Source organism: Muscardinus avellanarius (genome assembly GCF_963383645.1).
Source record: "Muscardinus avellanarius genome assembly, chromosome: 11".
Classification (NCBI taxonomy): domain Eukaryota; kingdom Metazoa; phylum Chordata; class Mammalia; order Rodentia; family Gliridae; genus Muscardinus; species Muscardinus avellanarius.
In genome coordinates, this window is record NC_137797.1 from 110,245,614 (window position 1) to 110,269,976 (window position 24,363).

The 24,363-nt window shown below is 46.3% G+C and overlaps 1 protein-coding gene across 1 annotated transcript; it reads left to right on the top strand.

The window, feature by feature from the left end:
- Positions 1–6,235: 6,235 nt before the first annotated feature.
- Positions 6,236–23,176, top strand: CMAS (cytidine monophosphate N-acetylneuraminic acid synthetase; the record flags this gene model as incomplete). Its single annotated transcript, XM_080705852.1, has 8 exons — positions 6,236–6,495; positions 13,981–14,123; positions 14,275–14,430; positions 17,522–17,655; positions 19,541–19,635; positions 19,980–20,151; positions 20,910–21,063; positions 22,986–23,176. The coding sequence occupies 8 exons, from the start codon at positions 6,236–6,238 to the stop codon at positions 23,174–23,176; spliced, it is 1,305 nt and encodes a 434-aa protein (XP_080561978.1).
- Positions 23,177–24,363: the final 1,187 nt, after the last annotated feature.

Consider the following 24,363-nt stretch of genomic DNA (forward strand, 5'->3'; position numbering starts at 1 on the left):
TTGGCCGCATTGAACTTCAATGATTCATCACTGGTCTGCCTCCATCGCAGGTCATTCGCACAGACCGAACTGGCGCTTCACCACCAGCTGTCATTACAAAGCGAGAAATATGAGTGTTCTCAGTTCAGTTCAAAAGTGTATGTGTATCCACACCAGACACACGCACAGCAGACATGCTGCCCATGCACGGTCTTACCCTCTGGTCATCATGCTCTACATCGTGTTTTCCAGTTTATCCCGCTGCCTCCTTGAGTGGCACCTTCTGCAGTGTTGTTTTCTCAGCCTACAATATTCTGGTACTTTAACGGTCTTTCAGTAGCAGCTCAGCTAACAAAAGCTTCTTCTAGCCAAATGCTTCTCCCCTGAGGGTGCCACCCACACCTCTATCACAGCCAACCCATGCTGTGCTGGGCTTTGACACCATTACAGTACCAAGCTCTTGGAGTGGTATTTATCATGTTCAGTGCAGAGCCTCGCTGGTGGGATGTTAGAAATGTGAATAAATAAGTTAGTTAATCAATTAGCGAACTCCACTGTGTGTTGAATTTGTTCATACATGGCAACATAAAGCCAGAGGTACTGTGAAGATCTGTTCTTTCAACTACAAACAGGAATAATGTCTTTGGCCGTGATGCTTCTAGTTCATCTTCAAAGGAAGGTTGACTCTGAGTACTTCCTTTATGAGGAGTTTATTTTACTCCACCAAAGTAGCCCAAGAACAAAGTCAAAGCAATACTTCCTCTTTGTGGCATAGTCGTTCTCTATTTAGATGAAAGGAAGGTATTTTAAATGAGTACACTGTAGTTTCACTGGGAAAAAATTAGCATGCTTCTATGTGCCGTAGGTTGAACTAGATTCCTCTCTCTGTCTCTCTCTCTCTCTCTCTCTCTCTCTCTCTCTCTCTCTCTGTGTGTGTGTGTGTGTGTGTGTGTGTGTGTGTGTGTCTGTCAACACACCTTCTCAAAATTGAGGTCAGTTGTCCAATCCATTAAAAAGTGTGCCTTAAGCCAGGCATGGTGCATGCTTGGAATCCCAGCATTCGGAAGGCTGAGACCAGAGGATTGAGGTTCCCGGACAGCCTCAGCTACTTAGTGAGGCCCTCTGCAACTCAGTGAGACCCTGTTTCAAAATAAATAATTTAAAAAAAAAAAACAGGGCAGGGGGTGTAGCTTGGAGGTGAAATGCCTCTGGGCTCTATCCCAGCCTCTCCCCCAAGAAAGTGTGCCTTAACAATATACGGGTTAGAAAATGCTTTACTATCATCAGACTGCAACTACAGAAGAACCTATGTGTGGGCAGAGACTGGAAAAGTAACCGGAGATGCACACTGCGGGCTTCGGGAGCCCAGACTGCGAGCCCCTGTGTTGCTCTGGGAAGGAACACTTCCTCTGCTGGAAGAGTTCTTGTGACATTATGTCGGGGCCCACTCGGCAGGACCGAGGTGGCACCCAGGCTTGTTGCCAGCGTGGACTCAAGATGGCGCCTGGGCTTGCAGCCAAGTCACGAGGCTCACGAGGCTGGCGGTGCCCTGAGCCTGCGCAGTGAGCCCTATCAGGCGCCTTACGGATAATTAGTGACGCAACGCCTCGTGCTACCACCTGCCCGCCCAGGAGAAGGTTAAAAAAGCGCGCATGCCCTAGCGGGAAGAAGGAGAAGGAGAAGAGGGTTGGTGGACAGGAAGAGCAGTTTCTTGGCGGACTGCTCCGGGCTCCGAGCTGGGACGGACATGTTCACAAAGCCACCACTGTGACCGGTGTGTGCTGCAGCAGAGACGTAGAGTGCCACGGAAGAGGGTTGGTGGAGTGATGAGGGAGAGGATAGAAGACTGATGTTGTTTTTACCTGAGAGGGCGTTGAGAGAGCATTAAAGAGGAATGGTAACTGTACAAGAACCTGGGGTAATAAAACTGCTTGAGGAAGATCGTGTAAGAGTCGTCACTGCGCACGACAAATGGTGGCCCGTACGGGGAACTTCGCTTTGATCAGAACCTCGGCAGTCCAGGGCAGCCGGCTGGTAAGTACTCCTTTGAGGAGGAGGCTCCGTTTACGGAGGGTATTTTCCCCGATCAAAGGGGGCTCCATTAAGGAGGATATTTTTTAGTGTAAGCAAGTTATTTCCCCGATCAAAGGGGGCTCCATTAAGGAGGTAAATAAGGCTCGCGGATAAGCGAGGCTCGCGGAAAAGCGAGGGACAGCGCTGTATTTTCCCCGATCAAAGGGGGCTCCATTAAGGAGGATATTTTTTAGTGTAAGCAAGTTAGAGAATCGGGCTGGTCCTGATTCGACTCCCTCTCCTAATCCGCCACCATAGATGGAAGACACCTGAGGTTAGTTGGGAAAGGCGCCTAATGTGTAAAGGATAGGTCAGAAGATTAGTTCCTAACGTAAGAGTTGTAAACTGCTGCTCGGTACCGTAGAGATGAGTTGTTTTCTTTAAGATCTTTGGGGAATTATTTCTACTTTCCCTCTTCCTTTACCTTGGTTAATGATAGTTTAGGTTGTTTTATTGATACCTGTTTTCTGACTTTCTGCTATGCTTCTATGCACCCTTGGAGACTTTGGAATTTCTGCTCTTATTGCTGTAATTGTGGCCTCTGTGGCCGTGGCAGTTATTGCAGCCACTATGAATGCTCTATCCTCACATGTGGCTGCTGGCATGGCTCAGCAAGCTCAATTATCTGGACTATATGTATAACGTATGTGCAGTATCAGAATTTCTCCTATGCAGGCAATTTGTTTCGTCAATTAAGCAAGACGCTTCTAGGAACTTGGAGCCGTGAATTTGAACACACCATGATTGAGCTATGAGCATCCATCGCTGCAATTAATTCTACCCGCGTAGAAGTCGCCGCAATACAACAATGAATGGACTTAATACACGGAACATTGGGTTTTTTAAAAGACTGGGGTGGCATGGCGTTCTGGGCATTCTTGCTGGTGGTAGCATGATGTTTCATGGTTGAATATATCAGGCGAACTCGACAACGCACACTGCAACAACAGCGCATATTGGTGCAAGCTCTGGCAGCCCTTGAAGCTGGCTTATCTCCCCATGTACGGCTCAGTATGCTGGATCGGTAGTCAGTGACAGGTAAGATCGTCCCCGGGACCTTTCAACCTAAGACAGGGAAACAATCATGCTATTGTTCTCCCAATGACGGGTAAGAATGGTCCTTGAGGGTCGGCAACCTAAGACAGGCACGATCCCGAGCCTTATTTTAATAAAACAAAAAGGGAGATATGTCGGGGCCCACTCGGCAGGACCGAGGTGGCACCCAGGCTTGTTGCCAGCGTGGACTCAAGATGGCGCCTGGGCTTGCAGCCAAGTCACGAGGCTCACGAGGCTGGCGGTGCCCTGAGCCTGCGCAGTGAGCCCTATCAGGCGCCTTACGGATAATTAGTGACGCAACGCCTCGTGCTACCACCTGCCCGCCCAGGAGAAGGTTAAAAAAGCGCGCATGCCCTAGCGGGAAGAAGGAGAAGGAGAAGAGGGTTGGTGGACAGGAAGAGCAGTTTCTTGGCGGACTGCTCCGGGCTCCGAGCTGGGACGGACATGTTCACAAAGCCACCACTGTGACCGGTGTGTGCTGCAGCAGAGACGTAGAGTGCCACGGAAGAGGGTTGGTGGAGTGATGAGGGAGAGGATAGAAGACTGATGTTGTTTTTACCTGAGAGGGCCGGAGGGTTAACTGTACAAGAACCTGGGGTAATAAACTGCTTGAGGAAGATCGTGTAAGAGTCGTCACTGCGCGCGACAACATTATCTCAGCTGCTGGTAGGAAACGGTGGCAACGGGAGAGGTGGGGGGGCTCCTGCTCTGTTCGTAGCTTGTTGGCTGCCCCGTAGTCCAAGCTTCCAGGGCCCTTGCCCTCTAGGAAATGTGGGAAATGACAACTAACTGAGGGGTGGAAACTGAGATCCTTGTTGGGGTGGAAGGCAGAAAAGGGTTTCTGGTGGGTCAGAAGCAGTAGGTGTCGCCCTCACAGGGTTCACAAAAGCTCTGCCCGTGCCTCTGAAAGGCAGCAATGCAGAAGCCCCACCGGAGGAGCCGGTGTGGGGGCCACTTGCCCACTGGCTGGCAGTGCTGGCTGGGTCACAGAGCCTGCCCTTCCCCAGACACTGCACCCACCATTTCTGCTCACAGCAGTCCTTGCCCCTCTGCATGAAGCACCTTCTGCCAGAACCAGTCCCACAAAGGGCCATCAGCTACCTCACAGGCAAAGAGAAGGGAAATGTCCGGTGCTTCTTCTAGGACCAAACACCAAAGGTTCACTCTGTCCCTTTCAGAAAGGGTCAGCATCTGAGAAGCAGGTCTTTTACGCTCTCCAAAAAGGAAAGGGAATACACTGCTTTCCATTCCTCCTGGGAACTCTCTGCTTCCAGATTACAGACTTGCAAAAGCGGCCACAGACAAAAAGTGCGAAAGTTAATCTGCTTAAAAATCTACTTGAAGCCGGTGTGGTGGCGAAAGCTTGTCCTCGCAGAATTTGGGAGGCTGAGACAGGAGGATTGAAGTTCGCCGGCAGCCTCAGCTACTTGGTGAGGCCCTTTGCAACTCAGTGAGACTCTGTTTCAAAATAAAGAATAATAATTTTAAAAAATCTACTTAAAAGGTGTGTGTGTGTTCGTGTGCATGTGTTTAAACTTCTTGGTTGTCCACCAAGTCTTGGCCCTGTTTTATTTGGTGTCAAGATTTGTCTTCCAGCTCTTTCAGATCAAGAAAGCCCCTCCCCGCCCCCCTGCCCTGAGATGTCGGGTTTACAAGGTATTTCAATCCCCAGATTCATCAGAAAAGGACCTTTCCTTGCATAAGTCTGGGAAGACCCAGGTGAGTCTGCGTGGTCATAGCATGCCGTCTGTCCCTACAGTACAGCCGTTTAGGAGAATGAATCTTTACACCAGCCCGGCCACACACCCTCGCTCCTCCCACGTAAAGGACGAGTTTGCACCTGGCCAGGTGACGAACATGATGATTCCTAAAAGATTTTAGCAGACGAATGATTTAGAAAGTTTTCCAAAAAAAGAAACAGGTTCGCGCTGCAGTGTAGGGTTGATAGAGCAGACCCACTGCGCTGGCCTTTCAAAATGTCGAGTTTGAGGAGCCTGTAGGTCATTGCATGAGAGAATATCCTGGGGTTGGGGGGTGCGTCAGCAGCACAGGAGAAAGATGGATGTTTATAATATAAACTCTAAGCCAGGCATGCCCGCAGCCCCAGCACTTGGGAGGCGGAAACAGGAGGATCACATTTTCCACAACACCGTCAGCAACTTAGACTCTCAGAAGGTTCCCAAAACCTGTTTTTAATGGCTCGGGATGTAGCTCAAAGGTAGACTGACCCCGGTTCAATCCCTAGTATCACAAAACTGACTTTAAAATAAAATATAAATGCTAAAATATGAAAACGATTCTGTTAGGAGACGCCAGGGAGTGCCCTGGGTACACACTACAACTCTCGAGTGAGGAACTACCTTAGCAACACAAGTAGGGCACCCCAGAGCCCCGCCTCCTGTAAGCACCCCACTCTCCCACTGAGCGGGCGCGGGTGGGTGCTGGGAACTTCATTTCCCGGCGTGCCCCGCGAGGGGGCGTGGCGTGGAGCAGCTCCCAGTGTGCCCGAGGGGCGTGGCGTGGGCAACGCGGGCTCTAGGTCCTGGAGGCCCGCGAGGGGGCGTGCCGTGGCAAAACTCCCAGTGCGCTCCGCGGGAGGGCGTGGCGTGGCGTAGGGATCCGCGCGGGCTTCAGCTCCCGACATTGCCCACGAGGGGCGGGGCGCGAGCGCGGCTGACTGCAGCTCCCGGCGTGTTCCACGAGGGGCGGAGTGTAGGTATCCAAGACTGCTGCTCCTGGAGTGCGCCGTGACGGGCTGGGCATGGGCATCAAGGACTACAAGTCCCGGCCTGCTCCGCGAGGGGCGGGGCGTGGCCAGCAAGGACTACAACTCCCGGCCTGCTCCGCGAGGGGCGGGGCATGGGCATCAAGGACTACAACTCCCGGCCTGCTCCGCGAGGGGCGGGGCACGGCCGGCAAGGACTACAAGTCCTGGCGTGCGAGGGGCGGGGCATGGACGTCGAGGACTACAAGTCCCGGCGTGCTCCGCGAGGGCGGGCCGAGGCACCGCGGCCCTGCGTGTCCGCGGCTGGGCGTGGCGCGGGCGCCCGGGACCGCGGCTCCCGGCGTGCCCCGCGGCGGCGCGCTCCCGGATGTGGAGACGCTGGGGAGGCGGCGCGGGAGGAAGATGGAGGCGCTGGAGAAGGGGGCCGCCCCCTCCGTGTCCGCGCCGCGCGGGCGGCCGTCGCGGGGCCGGCCTCCGAAGCTGCAGCGCAACTCCCGCGGCGGCGCGGGCCGCGGGCTGGAGAAGCCGCCGCACCTGGCGGCGCTGGTGCTGGCGCGCGGCGGCAGCAAGGGCATCCCGCTCAAGAACATCAAGCGCCTGGCGGGCGTGCCGCTCATCGGCTGGGTGCTGCGCGCCGCCCTGGACGCGGGGGTCTTCCAGAGGTGCGCGGGGCGGGGCGGCGGGTGCGCGGGGCCGGCCTGGGGCCGCCCTCCCCGGGACGCGTGAGTCAGCACGACCCAGGGAGCGGCGAGGGGCGCAGGCCGCGTGGAGGTGGCGCCCGGCCCGGCCTCTGCGCGTCCATGGCGAGGCCTCGGCGTGCGGGCAGGAGCTGCCCGCTGAGGGCACTCGTGGAGGAAGGGAGAGCGGATTCCTTGCCAGGATTGAATCCACGCTGGCTGCAGCCGAATTGCACGGCGTGTGTTACCGCGGACGTCACACCCGGGGAGGCCTCTTGCTCCGGGTTTTTAAGGCGTTGACTCGTTTTGAAGCACATTAATTTCCCGTAGTTAATTACACACATTATTGCGTGAGCAAGTGGTTTTCTGTCAGCCAGTTTTGTTCACAGGCAGTTCCAAGAAGATAGGAGTTTACTAATTTCCTTGGTGTTTTAACCCAGAGGAAGCCCTGGGTGGAGCTAGGCAGCGACAGTTGGCTCCGAGAAGATAACCGGCGTGTGATAGGAAGCCTGCGAAGGAGACCCGGACTTGGCAAACGTCCCCTGAGCCCACCAACACGGACAGAACCCCCGCTTCCTGCCCTTGGGAATCTTAGCTACTTTGGGCCATAGTTTCCCTTCTTAGGCTACAGACTGAAGAGAGAACTAGGTACATCCAGCCCACAGTGGTCTAGTAAAATCTCAGTTTTGTGAAATGAACTAGACATCAAAGTCACATGCATGAGCGTTTGGGAACAGAACTGTGGTTTGTTACTCTAGGGTTGCGTATGTCAAGAAACCGCTTTCAAACTGGCTTACAAAAGGGATAAGTCTCGTTTCAGGTACAGTGGTTGTATTCAAGGACCAGAGTAGTGATTCTTTGGTCCAGTAAATCCTGACTACCGAGTGACAGGCATCGTTCCTTGTCCTGAAGCAGGAGATGTGGCGCTAACAGGAGGTGGGTCCCTGTGTCACCCAAAAGCCTGATGCTCTGGCACCCTCCGCAGCCAGTTACTGGAAGAAAGAGCTTCATTGGCAGTGAGCTGGCAGATGGGTGGTACAGGCCTTCACCCAGCTCCATCTGCCCAGGGGTCCCAGGCGCAGAGGCCCACAGGGCTCTGAGGAGTTCCCAGCCACAGCCAGGCGGGCACTGCGGTGGTCCTTCTTGCAGTATGTTTTCTTGATGTCTTTCTATGGTGTCCACGGTCACCAGGCGTCCCAGCCTGCGCTGGCCCCTGTAGCCCTAAAGAGAGATCATTAGTTGAGGAGTCATGTGACTGCTATGGTTCCTGGTCTCTCTTCAGGCAACGCTGATGTTTTGGCTATTTGGGGAGTGGGGCAGAGCAGCAAGAGCAGACTGTTGGTGCTCGGAGTGAGCACTAGCCTCGCCCAGTAGCGTGGCGCTGGCATTGTGACAGGAGACAGGCAGTGTGCAAGCAGAGTACTCTGCATTATACTAGGTGGCCATCAGTGAGTAAGAAACACCAAGGCATGGGGTGGTGTGCCTAACACCAGCCCTCAGTGCTGGACTGCATGTCAGAATGACTGTCAAAACTGCGGAGCTCTGCACCGCCAGGCTTGACCAAGCTCTCCTTCCTGGAGTTGAGAGGACCCCGCCTCCCATGTCTGCGTGGAGGGCTCAAGGCTGTCAGAAGATACTCTTCGTTCTAGGAGAATCCTGGGGATGGCAGATAAGCCTCCACACCCCCTCTCAGAGAAGCGCCTTTAGAAAGCTTTCAGCTGCAGGAACTGGCCCTTCTCCCTCCACAGGGCATGCTGGGAGATAAGGCGGCCTTCCCGCCTTTGTAGGGAGGGGCCTGGCTCGCTGGGCGTCTTGCTTGGCTTGCACTGCCACCTGTCATAACGACATGGCTGTCCACCAGGTAGGCGCCAGCCAGTGAATACAGATGACTCTCGCCTGTGCCAGACCCTGGGAGACCTTGGGCCTTGCCCTGGCCACACCCTGCCTTTGAAATTCAAGTTTAGTTCCTCCCACCTCTCTTCCTGTCCTTGCCACTTGTAACTAGTGTCTGGCTTCATTCATCCCGACAGCACTCCCTGCTCTTGCCCTTGCAGGTGCGAATAGTTGGAGGGACTGGCCATCCTCGGCTAGCAGAGTTCTCGCTGGGCCCGCTCACTCTTGAGTTGGTTGGCGGCAAGCAGGGCGCATGCTTCTCTGCTGCAGTTGAGTGGCGTCCCTGCCTGGAAGCCGGCCACAGACCCCACAAGGCCCAGAGAGACGTGGCAGTGGGATCGCTGCAAGGGAAGGGAGCAGGTTCTGGGGTCGAAACCCAGCAGCAGCCGACTGCAGACACTGGAGGTTGCTGGGAAATGATGGGAAAACTCGTAGATTAAACAGCGGCGTTCCTGTTTTCATTAAGTGCATTAAAGCAACTTACACGTCGATTTTTTCTGTACCAGCTTTACTTCGTACATCTCGATTGCTAGAGTGTAAGCCCTGAGCATAGGGATGGTTTTGTTTTTATTCTTTGAGCTACCTGTGCTACCTGTCACAACACCGATGATGAGAAGTAAAACTGATGCCTCCCTGAACGAGCGAGACCAGCATAGTTCTGACGGCCTTCTCTTAACCCAGTGCCACGTACTGCTGTGACGTCCCTGGGTCAGCTCCCACGGCCACATGATCTTAGCATCTTTTCTGAGACCTGGAGACCTGAAGAGAGTAGAGTAGAGTGCGGCTTCCCCACGCAGCCCCCAGGGTCCTCTGGGAGGCCATCCTGCCCTCGTGTTCATGCGGACTGCAGGGTGGCGATGTGTTAACCGCACAGCCGTTCTCTCTGTCTCAGTCTCTTAATCTGCAGAACAGACTTACATGTTCACTGTTCACTGAAGCTTTCTCCGTAGGCTGAGGGGATTAAGTGAGGTAGTGTAGGTACGGCCCTTAGAAGAGAGCCAGGCACCAGGCGCAGTGACCTATAATCCCAGGATTTGGGAGGCTGAGACAGGTGGGTCGCAGGGTGGAGGCCAGCCCTCAGCAACTTAGCGAGGCCCTGTTTAAAAATAAGGCTGGGGCTGTATGTAACTCAGAATGCTCTTGGGTTCAATCTCTAGTCTCACCAAAAGAAGACAGACCCTGGCCCCAGCATGTGATCGGGGATGACATTGTCCCCTTGCCCTGGAGGTTTTAATCCTCATCTCTTCCACGAGCCACAGTTTCCTTGCTTGTAAAATGTGCATTTAGTATGCATCAGTATGCTAGAACTGTCATTCCTTGGCTTTGAGGGTTAGTGGAAATACATCTTTATTCCATATTTCAACTTTTGGCAGGCTTTTTCTAGAAGCAAAGGGACAGACAGTAAATATTTTCGGTTTTGCAGACCAGATGGTCTCTGTTGCAGTTACTCAGCCTGTGGTTGTATATTGTAAACGTGGCCGTAACAGTGTATTTATGAATGAATGACTGTAGCCAGGCATGGTTGCAGGCGCTCGTAATCTCAATGCATGGGAGGCTGAGACTGGAGGATCGCAGCTTCATGGCCAGCCTCGGCTACCTTTAGTGAGGCACTCTGCAACTTAGTGAGACCCTGTATCAAAATAAAGAATTAAAAAATAGGGCTAGGAGTGTAGCTCAGAGGTAGAATCCCCCTGGGTTCAATCCCCAGTACCTCAAAAAAAAAAAAAAATTTAGGTGTGGTGGCGTACACTTGAAATCCCAGTGCTTGGGGGGCTGAGACAGGAGGATTGCAGGTTCAAAGCCAGCCTCAGCTACTTAGTGAAGCTCTCAGCAACTTAGTGAGACCCTGTTTCCAAATAAAGTATAAAATAGGTCTGAGAGTGTAGCCCGGGGTTAGAAAAGCCCCTTGGTTCCACCCCTAATACCCCCCCCACACACACACACACGTGACTGTACTCTAATAAATGTCACAAACAGGCTGAGAATGGCCAGGTTTGGCTTTGAAGGCCCCTGCTTAGTGAGCGAAAGCTTCAGTGAACTGGCACACTGGCACTTTCTTATTCATCCTGTGAATAAGAATTGGCCTTATCTTTTAGATCTGCAGTTACAGTGTGGGTTTGCGTTTTATGGGCTTACGATGACTACAGCGCTTTGGAGCACCCTTCCTGCCTGCGGGCCTCTTTTCCTCCTTCCACAAATATTTACCTTAGGAGGGGACTGAAGAAACTTGTAGCTTACCAGATTTGTGTCTTTACGACCAGAAGATACCTTAGAGATTATTTTACTTAAAAACCACACTTTGACTTCATTGAGGCAGATTTCTCTGTCCTGCTCAGAATCAAAATTTTTAGTATCGCTACACTTTGCATACTAAGATAGTTGGCAGTCAAGAAAAATGCGGAGATAAACATTTTCAGTGAGTCAAATTATTTCTAGTCCTGGCTTTGTGAGCGCTCGGTTTTCGGCAGTGGTGCGGTGCTATGTAAGGAACCTCAACAAATTGATCTTTAAAGTCCTGTGTCCATGCTGGCGAGAAGCAAACACAGATCTTTGTTTCATTTCTGGGTGTGGATATATGACTCACACAGCCGTGCTGTTTTTACCCTAAAATGGTGGCTTATGATTTGAACTAAGGATCACTGGCAGCCCCAACCCCACTCTGAGGTACAGAATGCCTTGGTCAGGGGCTAAAGGCATTGAACCCTACCCCATGTGGTTTTAAGTTCTGTTAGGTCTGTTTTTTCATTTGCTAATTGGTTTCCTTTTACTCATCTCTCTTCTTTTGGCCCTAATCCAAAAGAAAGTTATTCAGTAAAGATGATCATCATGATTTTAACTTTTTTGTTTACATATTTGTAGTGCCATTGTCTTATGTGATACACACAAATTTGCTATTTGGGCCACTGAAGATCTGAAAGCAGGACGTCAGCTTTCCTTCCAACAGAGTCGAGCGGGAATTAAGAGTATCTCTTTCCTTATTGCCCTTTTTTTTGCAGTGTTTTCAACAGCTAACGTACTAAACGTGAATTCTGGTAAGCAGTGCACATGTAGTCCTCCTCAGCAGATGAAGTGCCCGTTTACTGTTTGATTTATTCAGCACATACATACGGGGCACCTGTTGCATAGCAAGAGCTGGACACACGTGTGGTTCTGTCATCGCCTCCTGCCCCGGGGTTCAGAGGGAATGCAGTACTGTGTTGGCCTGTTTCCACTGGTGGGCTGAAGCAGGTGTCACCTTCCCAGTGTCCAGAGTAGTGTCTGGGACAGAACAGGTGCTCAGCAGACATTTCAGAGATGAATGAATGAATGAACGAATGAAAAAAGGAAGAGAAGAAAGAACAAAACTTTTAAAACATGTATTTCGCCAGACGCTTGTAATGCCAGCACTTAGGAGGCTGAGATGGAAGATCGCACAAGTTTGAAGCCAGCCTCAGCTACTTAGGCTCTCAGCAACTTAGTGAGGCCCTGTTTCCAAATAAAATATAAAATAGATCTGGGAGTATAGCCCGGAGGTAGAAAGCCCCTGGGTTCCACCCCCAGTACCACCGGAAAAAAAAAAAAAAAACCCTCTTATATTCCAAACACTTCAAAAGGATCGCTGAAGCCGGTGGTGTTTGATGTTCACTCAGTAAAGATGATAGAAAGTAAATGGCTCTAGAAGTTTACTTCAACTAGTGACATAGTTAGATGTTCAGAGACAAGTCTCTGTTTTATTCATCACTGCTTGATACGTTGTAATTACCGTCGCCCTCCCTTTACTCCCTCTAGTTGACAGCGCACTGGGCTCTCATTAGTGCTTGCTCTGTCACCCTTGTAACATTTCTTTAGTGAAAAATCTGCCCCAAACTATTCCTGATTTTAAGATGAAGAAAGCCTGGGCTTCTTCCATGCTGTACCCTGTACCACGTGATGGAGCACATATTGCGAGACTTCTTACCAGCAGCCAGAAACTCACCTTGCTTACCAGGCTTTCTTTAAAAATAAATTTTTTTGACCAGTTTTGTACTTTCAGTGCTCTTTCTGCAGACATTAAAGAGAATAAAATAAATGAATAAATGAAATCCAGAGATTTTTTAAAAACATCCTTCGGAGCCGAGCGTGGTGGCACACGTTTGTAATCCCAGCATTTGGGAGGCTGAGACCGGAGGATCTGGTTCAAGGACAGCCTCAGCTACTTAGGCCCAGTTTCAAAATAAAAAAAAAAAATAAACAGGGCTGAGGGTGTAGCTCAGGGGTAGAATCCCCCTGGGTTCCATCACCAGTACTGAAAAAAAATCCTTCAGTTTCTCACTTCTTTTTACACTTAAGAAATGATCAGTGGCACATGAAACATTCAGATCTTCTCTCAGTAGATGTTGTATGAACAGGATAAAAGAAATATATACCGCTTTTATGCCAGAGACTAAGTCATTAAAATGGCTTTTCATAATATCAGTATTAAAACATTGGCAGAATAATCACATCTGTTTCTAGCAGTGGGCATTCTGAAAATCCAAGAAACAATAGAGACTGGTACATCTCCCCTCAAAAATAGTTTTTTGATCTTGGTCTTCACTTTATAATGCCTAAATAGGAAAATATATAAGCTGGGTTGAACAGAAAGTGTTAAGTTAAACTCACTGAGCCAATCAAGCCACAGTCTCTATAACCTGTTGTTATTAACTGTAACTCAAACGATCCCACTTCTAAAAGTACACACACTCGTTCATTATTTTTAAAAATATCGACTCATCTGACTGTTCTGAGCCCAAGCTTAGGCATTCACCCTCTTCTAGGCTTGAGACTTCCAGCTTTATAATTTAGCAAAGCCAAGTCCATTTTTCTCTAAAGTATTTTAAAATATTTTATATGACGACAGCCATAGTGGTGTGCACCTTAATTCCAATACATGGAAGGCTGAGACAGGAGAGTGCAGGCTTAAGGCCAGCCCTGGCCACTTGGTGACACTGTCAAAATACGAACCAAAACGGGCTGAGGGTATGGCTCCAAGGTAGAATCCCCGGTTGTGTGTGAGTGGGGAATAGAAGCACCTTTAATTCCTTTTGGATTTTACTTCTAGTGCTATTTTGTTTCCTAGCAATCTAAAAAGTATCAATGACTTGTCCTAGCTTTATAAAACTGTATCTATAAATAATACATAACACAAAAAGCTTATATAAAAATGTAAATATATGTAGGACCATATTTTTATTTAGACACAACTAAAATTTACATACACGGTGCTTTATACTTGACATTTTCTATTACTTCGGATCTTTACTTTTGTGGTACTAAGGATTGGATCCAGGGGCTTTTCTACCTCTGAGCCGCAACCCCAGCTCTTTTCACTTTTTATTTGGGAACATGGGCCTCAAGCGTGCAGTCCTCCTGGCTCAGTTTCTCAAGTACGGATTCCATGCCACCTCACCTGGCCGCCTTGGCTCTCTAGCATTATTTTGATGGTATAAAAATTAACGTTATATAAGTTGTATTTCTGGGTCACAGAGCTTTTTTTAATTGTTAATTATTTCTTTTGGTGACTGGGCTGTTTATGTATTTTTTGTTTTTTTGTTTTTTATTTTTTTGCAATCTGAATAGTGTGTGGGTTTCAACAGACCATGATGAAATTGAGAACGTGGCCAAACAGTTTGGGGCGCAAGTCCACCGACGAAGTTCAGAGGCTTCAAAAGACAGTTCTACCTCACTAGATGCCATTGTAGAGTTCCTTAGTTATCACAATGGTGAGTCTGCTTGCTAGTTTATTCAAGTCTTTATGTAATCTCTAACTTTATCATCTCGCAAGACCCGTGTAACATTCAAATGAAAGGTGTTAGTGTTGCTTGCTTGCCGGGAACTTCATTTTGACATCTTTTTCTTTTCTGTCTTCTTCAGAGGTTGACATTGTAGGAAATATTCAAGCAACTTCTCCATGTTTACATCCTACTGACCTTCAGAAGGTTGCAGAAATGATTCGAGAGGAAGGATATGACTCTGTGTTTTCTGTTGTGAGGCGCCACCAGTTTCGATGGAGTGAAATCCAGAAAGGAGGTACTCTGCAGTGTTTCTGTGTGCGTTCCTAGGGGTTGAACCCAGGGGCGCTCTACCTCGAGCCACACTCCCAGCCCTTTGTATTGTTTGTTTGAGACATCTTTAGTTTGTTCTACTGAGAATCAAGGTTTTAATATATTAATATACTTTAGTTGTGAGGAGAGCAGCCAAGGGATATTTGATTTCTAACTGCAGATAATGACACGTAAAATCAATTCTAACATTAGTCATTATTTGATTCCTGTCTGCAGTAGTGAAGTTTACATTCAGTTCTAAATCTTGTCATCGACGCAAGACAGTGAGGAAAGTTATTTCTTTGTTTTACTCTTTATGATTAAACACTAATCCTCTGTTGCTCTCTGCCTTCTCAGGCAGACATGTCTGTCATCTTTTAAGATCAAATGCATTGCTGTCTGTCCTCAATGTGTTGGGTAAACTCCATACAGATCATATGGCAATAGGAAGCATCTACCAAAGAGTTTTGGAGAACCCCAAGAACAGAATGTAGACTAGCTCCCCACATTTGTAATTGCATATAGGAGAGTGGTTCGTAGGGTTTCGTGGGAACCTGATTTCTAGCCAGATAAACTGGCCAAATATGTGATAATGAATAGCATCACTGGCAAGTAGGGAGATGTAATGCATGGGGAAGAGCAGTGTGGCTTGTCAAGTGAGGTGCCAGTTTCCAGCATATGAGTCTTAAACGAGACGTAAGGAAGTTGCAGCGAAACTGGAGGTGTGGGGGAAACACATCATGGTCACCAGATGGACGAAGATGGACTGAAAATAGTGATTCTTCAATCTCAAAATGGGGATGTTATCAAACCAAAAAGATAAGCTGGGCACGATGGTGCACACTTAGAGTTTCAATACTCAAGAGGCTGAGGCAGAAGGATTGCAGGTTCGTGGCCAGCATCAGCAACTTGGTGAGGCCCTATTGCCCAATAAAAGATAAAATAGGGCTGGGGGTGTCGCTCAGAAATAGAACATCCCTGAGTTCAATTCCTAGTACCATTTTAAAAAAACAGTAAAATACATCAGTGAGTACATTTATTTATTTCAGTCAACATTTATTGTTTTCTCTGTGCCAAGTTCTATGTTAGGTTATATGTATAAAAAATTTAAATTTTATGAATAAGATCGAGGAAGGTTCTGCTAAATCATTCTACCCTTGTGCTACACACTCACCCCTTTTTATTTTTTTATTTTGAAACGGTCTAAGTTTCTGAGGCAGCCTTCAAACCTGTAGTCTTCCCGCCTCAGCCTCCTATCTACTAAGATGATAGGTGTGTGCCCCGTGCCCTGCTTCTGTGAAATCTTAAACAGATTTTTGAAGTAAATAAAGGAAAACCAAATTTAAACTGAATATCAAGGCTTTAACCTTGATTAAGGCTAAATAAGCTCAACAAATATCTAGACTAAATCGGTGACAGTTTCATAAATGACAGATCCATAAATACTTCTTAAGAAAATTAAAGATGTTTGAAGAAGTGTCTTTCAACATTAAGAGTGGGTGCCAGCGACTAGCTTTGTCGTTTCATTTGTATATCAGCTGAAAGTCCCTCACAACGACAGAAACGGCGCTATGAAGGACCGGGATTCTACCAGACTGACATTTCTCAGGGTGCTTCTGCGTTCCTGCTTATAAAATGACGACTGCAGCAAGTGCTAGTGGTTTATCCAATACTTTTAAGTAATTCCACTTAGTAGTCTCCTTGAGTTGTTTCTCTAGAACTGCACTAATATGGAAGCCTTAACACCATTAACACTCGAAATGTTAAAAGGCCCAACCAAGGTGTGCCTTAAGTGTAAAATGCCCAATGAATCTCTAGACTTAATATGGAAGAAAGATTACAACATCTACCTCAATTATTTTTATGTTTATCGCATGTTGAAATTATAATGTATTGGATTTGTTAGGCTAAATAGAATTTCTTTTTTGGTACTAGAGACATTGGTTTGGGGTTTGGATGACAGTCTGCAACTCACATCTACAGGGCATTAGAAGCTCTTCTAGTTTCTCATTCCCTAGCGGGAAGGCCAAGCTCGAGCTCTCTCTCACCTTGTCCTCAGACTCAGCAAACAGCCCCAGGGAAAGCAGCCACTGGTCCTAGGAAGGACTTGTCCCTCTCTCTCCTTTTCCTCAAAGCACCTGTTGAATGAACTGGGTTTTTGTTATCGTTGTTTATCACCACCACCAGATTGCCTGCAAGAGTAGAGAAAGTTGAGTTCATTGCCATCTCTAAAACTGTGCTACCGATAGCTATTCAAAATAGATTTGCTGATATTTTTTTCCTAGATGATATCAAGCACTGGAGTGGAACAGAACAGAGGATGGTTCAGTTAGAGGTAAATAGCAGAAGGCTTTACATATAGAAGTGACAGGCAAAAGTAAAGACAGAGTCTGAAGAATGACTAGCTGTTAAACACCACACACACGTGTACCCCTACACGTCTGTGTACACAAATTAGGGAAGAATTCGCTGAAAAGGCAAGACAGTCTCTAATGCACCAATAGCAAAGGCTTCACTTTTTATCTCACATCACAATCTTTAATTTGACATTACTGAGTCTTCATTATCAAGTCTTAAAAAGTAAGCATTACTAAGTACATGTTCTATATTCTTACCTACTGGTAAGAAAGTATAATATGTAAACATTCCATCAACATGATGAGAAAATCCTGTTTTCTGTAATCATTCTATGAAAGTAATTCCTCAGCCCACAGGTATCCTGTAGATGCAGAGGAGGAGTGAAGGGCTCAGACGCCGAGCGTGTCTCTGTAGGACAAGTTTGGTCCTTCTGAAGTTACCTGGAGGCTGGCTTCATGCTTCCCAGAGCAATTCATTTGTGTAAACATCTTAAACCTTAATTGTCCTGAAATTCTTTATAAAAGACTTTTTTGCATTATTATTGGAAAGCAAAGATATGCCATCAGAATTATTAGAGATGTTATCTTTAAAAAGCCCTCTTATTTGGGTACAGAAAAACTGTATATTCTGAGTTAATGATGACTTGCTTTTTTTAAAGTTACTAAGTGAACATTTTCTGTATTCAGAGCAATGTGGGTCACTGTAGCTTTTCATTTTAGTTCGTGAGGTGACTGAGCCTCTGAATTTGAATCCAGCTAAGCGGCCTCGTCGACAAGACTGGGATGGGGAACTATATGAAAACGGCTCCTTCTATTTTGCTAAGAGGCATTTGATAGAGATGGGCTACTTACAGGTTTGTACGTTCGTTTTGCTGAATCTGTTCAAGAACTTGGGTGTGTGTGTGCTTTTGTACATATTCTTCTCCAGGGAAGGAGCTTGTCCTGGTTCCTAAGGGAAAGTGTCGGCCCCTAGAAAGAAGAGCAGCTGCTGGCAGACTTTACCATCCTGCGCAGTTACCCTCCAGCTTCCCCAGCGTGCTCTTGGGTCCACTCAGCAATCCTCAGGGGACTCTCTAACAGCTGTAACATGAAGATAAAGAGTGAGCCAGTACTGAACGCCTACACGGTCCTGGTTTCACATCGGCCCACCTGAAGACATGTGTAGCCCGTGTTCATGTACGTCAGGTCGTGGCTGCATGGAGTAATGTGTACTACTTACAAAAGGGAAAATAACCAACATGGCAGATGTGAACAAGCACCAGCCTGGGTGTCAGGAAAACCACACGCCACTTCTAGCTGATGTGCACCTTGAACGTATCATTTGATCTATGCTGATTCTAATTTTAAAATACAGAGACCGGATGTCTTGCCCCTCTTTAGAATCTTCATGGTCACATCACATACTTGTAAATTGGTTAATTCTAGTTACAGCTACTATTTGTTCAACACGTCTGTGCACCAGAGGCTCTGGAACACGTGGCCTAGGTTCTCAGAATCTGAATAGCAGCTGGATTGGGGCGACCCATTCCAGATCAAAGGAGAGAGCCGCAGCTCTGAGCAGTGAGGGGTTAGGACGGAGCAGCAGGGGAGTTATGACTGCCAGAACTTAGAGCCAGTCCTTACGTTACTCAGCAATTAATTGAAAAGCCGGGTGTTATGGCGCACGCTTGTAATCCCAGTACTTGGGAGGATGAAACAGGAGAATCACAGGTTCGTGGCTAACCTCAGCAACTTGTGAAGCCCTGCACAACTCATTGAGACCCTATTTCCAGGTAGAAATAGGGTCTCTGGGGGTATAGCTTGGAGGTGAATGCCCTTGGGTTCCATCCCCAGTACCACACACACAAAATTACACTTAAAGAGCCGCATGAGGTGTGGACGCATCTGTAATCCTAGTACTTGGGAGGCTGAGACTGGAGGTTCATAAGTCTGAGGACAGTGTGAGATAACTTAGCAACATAAAGAAAAATCTGGGGGTGTAGGTCATAGAATGTCCCTAGTTCAATCCATTTTACTGCAAAAAAAAAGAAAATAGGAAAAACGGGGAGGCCTGGGAGCATAGCTCAGTGAAAAAGCATGTGCTTAGTGTGTGTGAGGCTCTGAGTTCAGTTCCTAGCACCAGTAAAAGGAAAAAAGAGAAGGAAAACCTCTACACTCTGTAGTAAACATTTTAATGTGACTTAAGCTCTGAAAAAAATGTGTTTCCAAATTTTCTAGAAAATGGGACTTTTCTAGTAGTTGATCTGATCATTCAACTAATTGCTGTGAGAGGGAAGTGCCTTCCTCTTGCCCTGGGCCTCAGGCTCTGCCCGTCTGCCACCCCCGACCTGGAGGAGGCTGCCCTCCTCTCCCTCAGCCCCAGGGCAGTTCTGTGCAGCAAGTGGCTCTGCTCTTCTCTGGTCCTGCCGCTCTGACTGGCAGTTTGGAATAGAAATTCTGAAAACCTCCTACTGCTTTTGGACAGTGATGAGCGAGACTCCCAGAAGAAAAGGGAGGTGGTATAATTTAGGGGGATTAGAAAATCCCTTCTGGTCGGAACACTGAAGGTTGGGCATTATTTTTGCTTTTACAATCTTAAAATAGAAATCTATTTAAAGACAAATAGGAAACTTGCACTGAATAGGTAGAATTTGAGAAATGATAAAGGTTATTTACCTCGGATGAGCTTTCCTTCATAAGTTTCTGATGATACTCGCATGTGTGTTAAAACCATACTCATGACATTTGTGCTATCTTTAGGGTGGAAAAATGGCATACTACGAAATGAAAGCTGAACACAGTGTGGATATAGACGTGGACATCGACTGGCCCATTGCAGAACAAAGGGTGTTAAGGTAAAGGAAGACTCAGCAGCCTTTGCTCAGAGCCTAACGTTATCTTTAGCGGACACGTTTAACTGTCCTTAAGACACAGTTGTGGTCCTCCAGATATCCCAGGGTCTTGTAGTTAGTTTTCTGATGTGAGGAAGGTAGTATGTGTCAAATGTGCCTGTAACTGACTTGTCCAGTTAGACCTCACTGTTGTCCTGCACTCTTAAGTGGGAATGTCTGGGCAAAGTACTTGCGAGGCGTGGTGTTTGCGTGTTGGGTGGAGCTTTGTGCGCTCTCTGGCACTGGCCGGTGAGAGGAAGAGTTCAGCGCTGCACTTGTACTCAAAGCTCTATTTTGGTTTCTTTTAGATTTGGCTATTTTGGCAAAGAGAAGTTTAAGGAGATAAAACTTTTGGTTTGCAATATTGACGGATGTCTCACCAATGGCCACATTTATGTATCAGGAGACCAAAAAGAAATAATATCTTATGATGTAAAAGATGCTATTGGGATAAGTTTGTTAAAGAAAAGTGGTATTGAGGTATGTGCTCCCTGAATATAGCAAATTTTATAAGATTTCAGTTCAGGGTTAAAGAACATGCAAGGAATTAAGAGAGTTAAATTGTTAATATTTGGTATAAAATATCTAAAGTTTAGCCTTCACATGCCTAGAAAATTATTACACTATTTGCTTTTAGATGAGCAATATTGGAAATATTTTAATCAACAAATAATATTTTTTATTTTTCAATAAATATGCTACTTTTAAATAGGTGCTATCTCGTATTTCCCATAGGGTCTTACAACAAGAAAGATTTTCTAATTGATTGGTGTTGGCATTTAGAAAGGACAAGTATCTTGTGGATTTAAAATGTAGCATATTCTTAAGAGATTTGTAATTTAAAACAAAGCTTACATTTTATAAATAAAGGCTGAAATGATTATAATTCACTAGAATGCTTACGTATGTGTTACTCAGCAACACAAAATAGATTGTAGAATTTCTTTTAATAAATTGAATTACAGGAAAATCTTAGCTAGGTTATACATAGTGCATGCCACACTTAGTACCCATAAGTAGAGTTCTCTGCATTGTAGAAAACAGTGTGTCTCACCTCTTGGACTATTAGAAATAAAGCAAACTTTGTCTTAAGTGGCAGTTGATGTTATTGCATTGGTTCTTCAGAAGGTGAAAGGGCTGCTCATTTGTAAATTGGATTATTTACAAGGCTTTGTTGTTACCAAAAAATCATCTCCTTCCACATCTCGTTTTTCCTTTATTACCCCCCCCCACCTCAGGTGAGGCTCATCTCAGAAAGGGGCTGTTCCAAGCAGACACTCTCCGCCTTAAAGCTGGATTGCAAGACAGAGGCCAGTGTGTCGGACAAGCTGGCCGTCGTGGACGAGTGGAGGAGAGAGATGGGCTTGTCCTGGAAAGAAGTGGCCTACCTCGGTGGGTGTCGGTCTGCTCAGTCCTGGTGAAACGCGCCTGGACTATCTGCTTTTAAGAAATAGGTCAACAAGAAAGCACATTCTCCAGATTAGGTGTGATGGTAGGAAAACAGGAACTCTCTTGCACGCTGAGCAGCAATAAATCCAGACGGCCTTCCTGCACTTAGGTTGATGCCTTGTGTCCAGGGTAGCCCAGTAGGATGATTACTGGCACATACTGCTGAGTCAGAACGTGCCGCGGACCAGCCAGTTTGGTGAGGTAGCCCTGGTCTCCTCGTCTGGAGGCTGCAGTGGTCAAGTGCATCCTGGCAAAGGGCTATGGTAGGAACCAAGAACCTAGGTAAAGCAGTTAGAGTCATCGGTGCCTTCATCTGTCAGTGGCCACGTGGGCTGGTTCCATGATTTGGCTGTTGCTAATTGTGCAGGAGTGGTACAGCTGGATCTCTTGGTGGATCCAGCCCTGTTTTCCTAAGGGATCTCCACACTGATCTCCATAGTGACTGCACTGATTTGCAGTCCCACCAACAGTGTCCTCGTTCCCACTTCCCCACATCCTCGCCAGCATTCACTGCCGTTTGCAGTCTTGATTATTGCCATTCAGTGGGCATTAGGTGGAGTTTCAGTGTACTTCTGATTTGCATCTCCCTGATTGCTAGTGATACTGAATATTTTTTCATGCCTTTATTGGCTATTTGTATCTCTTTTCTTGTGAAGTGTTTATTTAGCTCAGTTGCTCATTTCTTGATTGGTTGGGTTTTTTAGTGCTGAGTCTTTTAGGTATTTTTTCCATATTCTGGGTATCAGTCCTTTATCAGGACTAGCTGGCAAAGATCTCTCATTTTGTAGGCTTTCTCTTTAGACTCTTGATGGTTTTCTTTCCTGAACAGAAACTATTTAGTTTAGTGCCATCCCATTTATTAATTGTTTTAATTTCCTGAGCTTTGAGGATCTCATGATCTGATTTTTTTGGAGGAAGTTTCTGCCTGTGCCTCTATATTGCAGTGTTGGACATCTGCTCTCCTCTAGTCATTTCAGAGTCTCTAATTTTCAGGTCTTCGATCCAGTTCGAGTTGACTCTTGTGCAGGGTAAGAAGCAGGGATTTAGTTCCATTTTTCTACACATGGATAGCCAGTTTCCCACACGCTTGTTGAAAAGGCTGTCTTTTCTCCAGTAAATGTTTTGGCTCCTTTGTCAATAATCACTTGGCTCTGATTGGCTTCCCTGTCTTCTGATAGACGGAACTATGTATGTTTTTGTGCCAGCCCCATGTTATTTTTATTACTACAGCTTTGTAGTATAGTTTGAAGTCAGGAATTGTGATGCCTCCTGCATGGTTATTATTACTGAGAATTGCTTTGGCTATTCTAGGTCTTTTGCTTCTCCATATGAAATTTAGGACTGAATTTTTAGCTCGATGAAGAATGACATTGGTATCTTGATAAGAAATGCATTGACTATATAGATTGCCTTTTGTAGAATGGCCATTTTTATAATACCTATTCTGCCTATCCAAGAGCAAGGGAGATCTTTTCATCTTAAGGATCTTTTTTCTTCCATTTCTTTCTTTAGTATTAATTTTACTACAGTTTATTATAATTTTCATGGTAGACATCTTTTATCTCCTTGGTTATTTCTAGGTGTTTGTGTTTTTGAAGTTATTGCAAATGGAATTGTTTTCTGGGTTTTTTTCAGTTGACTCATGGTTGGCATATAGAAAAGCTAATGATTTTCATATCCTGCTCCTTTGCTGAATTTGTTAATCAGTAATTTCTTTGATGTTCCCTCTACTCTTAAGCATTTTTATGTGCAGTGCCTTAGGTCTTAAAGTGACATCAGAGTTCCTCACTGGTTGCTGTTTGCATTTTCATCTAGAATATTCTTTGTCTCTTTAATGCTCCGTCCTTGTTTCTTTTACTCGACAGGCAATGAAGTGTCTGATGAAGAGTGCTTGAAGCGAGTGGGCCTCAGTGGCGTTCCTGCCGATGCCTGTTCCACGGCCCAGAAGGCCGTCGGGTACATCTGCAAATGTTACGGGGGCCGCGGTGCCCTCCGAGAGTTTGCAGAGCATATTTTCCTACTGATGGAAAAAGTCAATAACTCATGCCAAAAATAGAAATTAATGTAATGTTGGGAAAGAAAAGATGGAGCCTTCTTCAGCCACCTTGTTTTTATTTTGATTAAGTACAATTCCATGGTGTAATGTTGCAGAGGGTGTGACTTTGAGATTTATCTTAATATATCTTTCAGAAACAAATTATCATTCCAAAACCTGTGAAACAGTTGTGCTCAACTTTTCTCTTTATGCAAGATAATTATTTAAAAATTGATCATAGTCTTTCTTAGATTTTTAGTAAATACAAGTAAGACATTATTAAAATTGACTTTATATTGTATCTGTAAAACTGTGTTTGTGTGCTCTCAAGATTCCTGGGATTTTATTTATTTGGAGACTGTGTGTGTGTGTTAAGACATACTCTTCTGTTAATAAAATTACATTTCACAAACTTGATGAAAACTGCCTTATTGCTAAAAAAAATTTACCAAGTATTTTCTTTATTTTTTCTAAACCCAGAATTCCATCTCAGTGATTGCAACCACTGGATGCCTAGTGTAAAGCATATGATTGCATTTTACATATCAAACATCCGCTTATATATCAAGTAAAATCCTGTATTGTGAAGGGTATTCATTGTTTTGAGGAAGGCAGAGTAACTCTTGTGCAGTCACTCAGAGGTTGAGGCAACTTTGACAACTCTGCCTGTCATCACAGTTTATGGCCAACGAAGATTTCAACAATGGAGCATTATCTCATCAATGTAGACGGTTACTAACCATTTCCTGTGGAACGTTTACATCTCCTTCTATCCTTCGCTTCACATTAAGCTGTGACAAGAAGCACGCCATTCAGCACAAGCTTTCAGGAGTTCGTTTTCCTCCTTGGGACTTGGACTTGCAGTGACGAGTCTGTCCCTCTGGGATGGGCCTGATTTGGAGGGGAAAGGGCACCATCATCTACCTCAGTTTCCTTTTTACCCTATCTTGATTTTACTCTGATATTATTCTCCCATTGCTGACTCTTTTTTTCTTCTGCACTCCTAAATTTACTCCGGAGCTTCTCGCCCTGGTTCTTGTTCTTCCCAGAGACCACATCTGTATTCAGCTTTTGCCATCATCTACAGGTGATCTGCAGGTCCAGTCCTGTAGCTTCCACACTTCACTGTGAGTTCTGTTTGTGTCTCAAACTGGACAGGTTATGAGTCAGATTCCTGGACCTCACCTCTCAAATTTCTGATTTTATTA